The following is an 8,660-nucleotide window of genomic DNA, read 5'->3' as shown; positions in this document are numbered from 1 at the left end:
AACAGCCCAGAAAGAGTACTTGCTTGTGATGTGTGACGTGTGATGTGGGATTGCAACGGTGATGTATATGAGTAAACGAAAGGGTTTGTTTGATGAATATACGAAAGAAATGATTGGTTGTCGAAACAACACCATAGAGTCATCTATCAACAGGTCCTTTTCTTTAAACATGGGACGTTATGACTAAAGTGAAGTCAATGAGCGGATAGAGTATTCGGAATAGGGTGTGGTGGTTAGCCTAGAGTCTTGGTGTGTAGTCATGGTACTTCATCTATGTCGTCGACATTGGGAAAATTACTAGTCGTGTTTTGTTTCTCCTTTGAGATACCGTATGTTGCCTCTGTTATTCATTCTACCTGTCATCCCATTTGCATATAATAGTTGTGTAGATTTCTCTACTGGGCTAGTGTAGCTCAACCTATCATTTTCAGGTGTGAACCCGGAGCAGTAGCATGGAGCGAAGTGCATGCATTCAAGTGCATATTTTCGAAAGAAGTGGCAAAAGAGACTCAAGGACTTTTGATAAAACATGTTTTGGGAATGTAATAGCACCTTAACTCTATTTCTTTTTATGATCTAATATATTCAAACTCTTGGAGTTGGATCTGTAATTTAATGATTAGGATTTGGTGAACTCTTTTGGGGTATTATGTAAGATAATGTGAGGGGTTTTATTTATGAAAAGCTATCTTTATTTATGTTGAAAATCGAGGGCGTGACAACTTGGTATCAGAGCATAAGTTTAGAATACCTTGAGACCGTGGGGAGACTTTGAGTCTCATGGGTTCAAAAAAAAAAATTATTGCATTGTGACATGACTTGTGTGCTACTGAGTGATTGACATGCATCCAACTAGGTGGCATTGCATTTATGTTACCGTATAGTGGCGTAGAGTTGTTAGAAGAGATTGGTGGAGTTGGAGATTCGTAGTGTATCTTTTGTTGATGATCTTTTTATTGTTTCTTTGTAGTGAGATGCCTCCGAGACCTGAGAATAGACGGGGTAGGACTGGGAATCCGAGAATGGAGGCAGGACAGAATCAGCTTGCTAGGGATATTGTAGCGGCACTTGCGGCGGCTAATCTTTTGCAACCACCCCCTAGGGATAACGTGAACAGTCGGGCCATAGTAGCCATGCGAGAGTTTAGTCGTAGAAATCCACCTCAGTTCGATGGAGAAAGTAGCGACCCCCTTGTGGCTGATCATTGGCTTGCACAAATTCGTAAGATCTTCAACGCACTAAAGATTACGGAGGACGACCTACGGGTGAGCATAGTAGCTTGTCAACTTACCGGTGAGGCGAATGAGTGGTGGGAATCTGTTTTAGGAGTAAGGAGAGACGTTAGGAGGGCGGCTGGAGTTGCAAATCAGGAAATTGAGCCGGTTGAGGAAAGTTTGACTTGGGCTGAATTTGAGACACTTTTTGAAAACCAATATTTTCCAGAGTCGTATCGTGAACAGCTTAGAAACCAATTCGAAAGGTTAGATCAAGGTGACATGACCGTTTCAGAATACGCCACTAGGTTCCAAACCTTGTCCCGTTTTGCGCCAGAGTTAGTTGCAACCGATGGTAGGAAATGTAGGCGTTTTGAGAAAGGGTTATGTCTGTCTATCAAGAAGTTTGTGGTAGGTCAACGAATTGAAAGGTTTTCTGACATTATCGAGTGTGCTAGAAGTATTGAGTATACGGAGGAAATACCAGAGGAGCCGAAAGTGCAGGAGTCAAGAAAACAAACCGTTGGTAAGAGTGTATCTATAGAAACGTCTGGAAGCCAAGGGAGGAAGAGACAAAGAGAACAGTTTCTGTCCACCTCAGGACAGCATAATTTAGAACCACCTACTCTTTCTAAAACGTCAGGAGTATCGTCTCGGTCAACGATTGTGTGTTATTGGTGCCGCCAGTCGGGCCATCGTGCAGTAGACTGTCCTCAGGAGAAGGAATATCATGGTCAGAGACCACCTCGGGTTTGCTACCGGTGTCGTCATCCGGGGCACTTAGCGGTAGATTGTCCACAATCGACAAGTAGAGGGAGCGTACAAAGACCCACGGGGTCGGGTCATGCGTCTCATACCGCGTTGCAAGGTAACGTGAATTTATGTGTTATGTTGAGATTACTTATGCATATACAAAGTGCTTATTTGCCAAATGATTGTTATTATGAAGTGCATGGTCTATTCTAGTGTTGGATAGCATTGCGGAGTTGTCTTTATGAACTTGTCTGATAAAATCTAAGTGTTGTGACAACTAGACTAGTGGGATGAAAATATTCAAGATTTATAAAATGAATAGAAATCGTGTAAGGTCTTGTGGGATTGAAATGAACTAAATTACTATTGGGCTTCTTAGAGCCACGAGTTATGAAGTATTGGACACTGTGTGAGCCCGTGGTTGTGTAGGGTACTGTGTGAACTCGTGGTGAGATAGGGCACTGTGTGAGCCTGTGGTATCTGGGCACTGTGTGAACCCGTAGGGTATAGGGCACTGTGTGAGCCCGTGGTTGTATTGGGTACTGTGTGAACCCGTGATGGTATTGGGCACTGTGTGAGCCTGTTGTTGTATAGGGCACTGTGTGAGCCCGTAGTATGCTGGGTACTGTGTGAGCCCGTACTATATTGGGCACTGTGTGAACCCGTTGTTGTATTGGGCACTGTGTGAGCTCGTGGTTGCGTTGGGTACTGTGTGAGCCCGCTGGGTACTGTGTGAACCCGTTGACGTGTAGATGTATTCGGTACTGTGTAATTGCAATAAATTGTGCGGAAAGTCTATGATTGGTTGACTTATTACTGTATTTGGTGTATAAAATGTGTTGCTATTTAGTTTCAACGTACATGTTAGAACTAGTGTGCAATGTTTCGTTCTTAGGATGTGGTGCTGGATAGATAATGATATAATGTGAGGGTACTTGCTACATGCTAGATAGATAATTTATTGAAGGTGTTTGTATGGACGATTTAACCTCTTAGTTAGATGTAATGCTACATGCTAATTGGAATCTCTTGTCTCGACTACTAAATTTGTTGCAGCTTATGAATTGATGATAGTTTTGCATGTCTTTCAATTTTTGTATTATGGTTTCGTTGAGACAACTGCTAGTTTGGTTAATCCTTCGTGAAGTTGTTGAATAAGCAAGACTACCCTGGACGTCGTAGACATATGCCGAACATGAATTGAGTTCTTTACTTGGGGCACCGTGTAAGTATAGTGAAATGTGTAGAGTGGTGGATCTTGGTCTAGAAAGCGGTTACATTTACGGATGTACTTATTTTGAACTCAAAAATTTTCTAAAAGGGATAATGCTTTGTGAAAATTGAATCTTTGCATAGTTCATTTTCAGCAATGATAACGATACAGACTTGGAGTCGGCTATATCATAATTCATTTTTATGTTGTCAAAATTGTCATTATTTTCAAATGACCAAGTGAGGTGTTCGTAATTGATTGTTGATAATATCTTTCCAAAATGAACATTCCTTTTCAAATTCTATAGAATTTTGCCACACGTGGGCATGTTTCAATGGCTTTATAACTACTCGAACTAGTTGGAAAATTCATGAACTTGTTCAGTTTAGATTTCATCATGTCGAACACTTTAACTTTTGTTCGGCGTTTGTCTTTTGAGAGAGTTTGTTTTGAGCTAGCATTGGAATCTATTAGAGCTCTACTTGTGTGAGTCTTGGTAATTTGAGTACGTCGAAAAGTAAAGAAATGAGGCGAAAAAGAAATGTATGAAAGTTGATTTCCCTATAAGCGTACATGAAGAATCTAGTAAATCTTGGGATGAATGAATTAATCTTAGAATTTGTTGATTATGTATTGCTTGACAAGGTTGTTGAATTATGACGTTATGAAATTCTCCTTTGTGTTTGGACACGGCCCATGGAACCGAAATTGGTTAGTCAGAAGTAATGAGAATGGATATGGTTTGTGAGATTGGAATTAGTTGGTAACATGATTATGATTTGTACGAATACGATAACTTCGTGATTTACCGTGCATGAGCATCATAACTTGGCGATTGTTTGGTAAGAAGCTAAGCTAGTTAGTTGTGGCATTATAGAGTTTTCTTGCGTTTTGGACCCGGAATTGGCAGATACAAAGCGTTGTGTGGTGGGCACGGCCCTTGGGACTAGAAATTCATTGGTGGTATTCCTTTGCTCATTCTATGCAAATTTCGGGACGAAATTTCTTTAAGGGGGGTAGAATGTAGAGACCCGTGTTTAATTTCAATAATTTTAATGTTAGAATAAAATTAGAATATTGAGGTAAAGAGAAAGTGTGATTTGAATATGTGATTTGGGTTGAATGTGATAGAATCTGGAAGTTTGGGGTGAAATTGTAATTGATGTGTGTGGTGGTATAAATAGGTGAGAGTGAGTGGTAGAGAATCATTCTCCCACTCACATCTCTCTCTCTCTCTCTCGGTCTTCTCTCCCTCCCGCCCGATTCTCTCTATCTCTCTCACTCTCTCTCTCTCTCGAAATCAAGCCTATAAACTTGAGACCCATGAAAATTAACCTTCATTCCTCCTTCCACGCGCGATCTTGAGCTCGTATTTCGTGGGTTTGAGCTCGGAGAGGAGTATTCGGATGATTCAAAGTTTTCGGAGCTAGGGCTTGCTTGGTTGGGCTTGGATTTCGTTCTTCGACTTCGAGGTAGGGATTTCTCTCATCTATTATATGTTTATGTGTTGATTTGGTGTTTGAATCGCACCTTAGATCATTGGTTTTGTTGTTGGAATTGTTCTGGTGAAATCTGAAAATCGTGCACTGAAAACCCAAGTCCTACCGGTAGGAGTTTTGGCCCTACCGGTAGAAACGCTGTCCAGTAGAGTCATTTTCGTGAAATTGTGGTCTCCTACCGGTAGGAAAATGTGTCCTACCGGTAGGAAATGAAAAATTCAGCATTTTGGCAAAACTTCGAAAGGGCATAACTTTTTCATCCGAACTCTGTTTTGGGTAAATTTTATACCGAAATTCATGTGCCGGAAGTCTACTTTCCAATGGTGGTGGTCTCATCTCCTAATTCTTCACCGATAAGATTTGGTAGCCAAAATAAGATGGATATGTTTGTATACGTTGGATATTCCTTTTTCCTTAGAAACGTTGAGCGAGCCACGGACGTCCTTAAGTACGCCTGAGTACATAATTGAATGATTAGATGAGGTTAGTGGTATGCTTAAGTCTTTATAGTAGTCGTTGGATTCCGTATGAGCCTATTGATATCGAAACGAGGGTTTAGAGAATATATGGAACATAGGTGAGCGAAGGTTGTGTGTGTTGACATGCTATGTGAAAAGCGAACATGTGGAACACCCCTTTGAGTTAAACAACGCTAGGCATGGATATATGAGACATTTTCTTATATTTGATATGTGGTACATCTCTTGTGTAATTGGTACGGTTTTATGAATTGCAAGGTGAAGATCTATGAATCGTTGTTAGGGAATATCCCTTGATATGTAAGTGCTTGTATGGTGATGAGAAACTAATTACGTAATGATAGCTAGTTGACTGAGATAAAATTATCCCTACTACTTCTTTGTGAATAAGTCTTTGTTGTGAATTCATTATATGTGATTGAGATGAATGGCTGAGTTGTGAGGTGTATTGGAGGAATTGTGGTAGAGTGATCTATACTATATGATCGATGTGATTCAGTTCTTTTAGTGAGGAAGGTATTTACAGGGAGTAGCGAGACTCCATAAACAGCCCAGAAAGAGTACTTGCTTGTGATGTGTGACGTGTGATGTGGGATTGCAACGGTGATGTATATGAGTAAACGAAAGGGTTTGTTTGATGAATATACGAAAGAAATGATTGGTTGTCGAAACAACACCATAGAGTCATCTATCAACAGGTCCTTTTCTTTAAACATGGGACGTTATGACTAAAGTGAAGTCAATGAGCGGATAGAGTATTCGGAATAGGGTGTGGTGGTTAGCCTAGAGTCTTGGTGTGTAGTCATGGTACTTCATCTATGTCGTCGACATTGGGAAAATTACTAGTCGTGTTTTGTTTCTCCTTTGAGATACCGTATGTTGCCTCTGTTATTCATTCTACCTGTCATCCCATTTGCATATAATAGTTGTGTAGATTTCTCTACTGGGCTAGTGTAGCTCAACCTATCATTTTCAGGTGTGAACCCGGAGCAGTAGCATGGAGCGAAGTGCATGCATTCAAGTGCATATTTTCGAAAGAAGTGGCAAAAGAGACTCAAGGACTTTTGATAAAACATGTTTTGGGAATGTAATAGCACCTTAACTCTATTTCTTTTTATGATCTAATATATTCAAACTCTTGGAGTTGGATCTGTAATTTAATGATTAGGATTTGGTGAACTCTTTTGGGGTATTATGTAAGATAATGTGAGGGGTTTTATTTATGAAAAGCTATCTTTATTTATGTTGAAAATCGAGGGCGTGACAAATCATTTCAAGGTTAGCCTAAAATTCACGGACGGCAATCTCAATTTTTGATTTGGTCTTAGTTACCTGAAAATTTATCCGAACCGAACCAATAGACCCCAAAACCATATTGATTTGGACCCATCAATCAAAGCCGTAAAGCCCTCCTGAATTCCCACGTCTTCTTCATCATCGAGGGTGACATCAACGATGCGCTTCTTTTATCAAAGCTGTTTGATACCGTGCTTTCACGCACGTCGTGCACTTGGCCGCGCAGGCGGGTGTGCGCTACGCCATGGAGATTCCCCAGTCCTACGTGCACAGCAACATTGCCGGGCATGGTGATGGAGACGGGGGAGATGATGGTGGTGATTTCTTGGCCAATCGAGTCGAGGATGCTGGTGGTGGTGGTGGTGATCTGGACATGGTATTTTGGTTGGGGGATTTTGTCGAATGGGTGGTGGGCAATTGGTTTCCGTCCAAAAACAGAAGCCAACACAAGATTGGCATTGAAATCAAGTCGAATAACTAATCTGGCATTGAAATCAAGTCGAATAACTAATCTATCCCTTGCAACTAAGATACATGAGCATCTGGCAATTTGCCTATACTTGTCGCATGGTATAATCTCTACCAGAAGTATTAGTTGCAGCTTGTTGCGCCAAAGATTGTAACCACACAATCGAACACAAGACAAGATTTACATGGTATAATCTCTACCAGAAGTATGAACTCTCACTGTTTCATTGATGGCTCACTTTCCACCCTAACGAATAAAATAAAATCAATGGAATAACAGGCGGCACATATTGAGCCCTGTTTAATCTCCACACAAGACCAAGCCTTAAAACATGAACAAAGTTTTGTTCGTGACAACTACGCAGAGTCATGGAATTACCCCAAACCGCCAAGCCGGCATCCGGATGACAAAACAGTGTTCATTGTCTCTTCACTGAGATCACCAAAACATGGTGGCTCAATGTTCCTAAGGCCTAAGGGAGGGCCTTGATGAAACCATCTGACGTAAATATTCCTCAGTCTTTCACAATTCCTCACCACCTCCATTACCCCTTTATCTGTCACTTTTTTGCAGTCCGATGTCCAAATCTTGGAGATCTCGACACCTATTTCCAATCATTGTCATTCCTTCGTCGTTAATCTGTGTCAAACGAGCTTTCAAAGTCTTCAAATTCACAACAGAATGGTCAGAACAGCATCCAAAAACATCTGAAACCACAAGACCATCGATATGCAGTTGAGTTATGGCGGGGCATCTCCTCAAAACTTCTCCAATGCCAAGATTGGTGAGGTGCTTAAATTCACTTAAGGAGAGGAATGTCAGATTTGGGCATACTTGCCCAAAGTTCTTGAGCATCATATCAGTCGACCACATATTACTATAGACATCAAGGTGTCACATACGGTAGTTTTAATGCAAAAAATCTAGAGAAATAGTGTTCATCTCTAGTCCTCTCATAAATGTCATCTTAAGTATTTCAAGTGCAGGGCAACTTTTCGTGAGGGTGTAAAACGTGACACAAGTTGTCGGACCGTTTTTCCATCATCTCTCCTAAACCAATCGGTGGTAGGAAGGGTTTCAATTAAATCTTTTATGACATTCGACATCGCACCCGCAATTCTGTTTTTATAGCGGTCGCAAGGAGTGACATTGTGTAACCAAATCCATGAGGGCACTCCGGGCCCAACACAAGTCAACCCATAACATGCATGAGGATCTATATAAGTTAGATTAGAGAGATGCTGAGCCAAATCGCATATATCTGTTTGTGAAGGACCAACAAACTAGGATTAGTTCTTCCAGTGTCAATTGACATGCCTGCAAAAGCAATTTTAATGCACCATGGATTTCAAAATACTGGCCCTCGAAACAATTGAGCTGGAGCATCTTTAATGGAGGACGTGCTTTTGCGATTGAACGTATTTGCTTGCCCGAAATGAGTGGTCGACACATAGTTAGAGAATGCAGATTTTTGGCAAACGCGTTTTCAGTGGTAAAAGAGAATGCAGAAGGTTGTAACGGTGACAAAGAAATAAGCGATCGGTCAGTAATGAAACAAGCATTACCTTCCAACGCATTCTCCTTCAATCGCTTAAGCTTTGATGGGAGCGCATCCACACCATAATCTATTATACGTCCCACAACCTTACCAACCTCACTACGCCTACCCGCCTGAATCCTGAGTTCCTCTAGCCATTGGTACAAATCCGCTATCAAAACAAAATCCTTGTCTTGCAT

The 8,660-nt window shown here is 41.1% G+C and overlaps 1 protein-coding gene and 1 long non-coding RNA gene across 2 annotated transcripts; both read left to right on the top strand.

Moving 5' to 3' along the window:
• The first annotated feature begins 61 nt into the window (after positions 1-61).
• LOC131326417 (uncharacterized) lies at positions 62-2,212 on the top strand. Its single transcript, XM_058359205.1, has 3 exons — positions 62-153; positions 971-2,082; positions 2,181-2,212. The coding sequence occupies exons 1-3, from the start codon at positions 62-64 to the stop codon at positions 2,210-2,212; spliced, it is 1,236 nt and encodes a 411-aa protein (XP_058215188.1).
• A 2,322-nt stretch (positions 2,213-4,534) lies between these two features.
• Positions 4,535-6,244, top strand: LOC131303404 (uncharacterized). The gene is made up of 2 exons (XR_009192026.1): positions 4,535-4,652; positions 6,135-6,244. It is a non-coding gene; the product is annotated as an uncharacterized LOC131303404 (long non-coding RNA).
• Positions 6,245-8,660: the final 2,416 nt, after the last annotated feature.

Source organism: Rhododendron vialii, chromosome 1a (assembly GCF_030253575.1).
Source record: "Rhododendron vialii isolate Sample 1 chromosome 1a, ASM3025357v1".
NCBI classification, from domain to species: domain Eukaryota; kingdom Viridiplantae; phylum Streptophyta; class Magnoliopsida; order Ericales; family Ericaceae; genus Rhododendron; species Rhododendron vialii.
This window is presented reverse-complemented; position numbering and strand designations above follow the sequence as displayed.

Coding starts and splice junctions, on each gene's coding strand:
- LOC131326417 (XM_058359205.1), top strand. CDS start 62: ATGTATATGAGTAAACGAAAGGGTTTGTTTGATGAATATACGAAAGAA. Junction 154..970: donor ATAGAGTCATCTATCAACAG/GTCCTTTTCTTT, acceptor GTTTCTTTGTAG/TGAGATGCCTCCGAGACCTG. Junction 2,083..2,180: donor GTCTCATACCGCGTTGCAAG/GTAACGTGAATT, acceptor GGTCTATTCTAG/TGTTGGATAGCATTGCGGAG.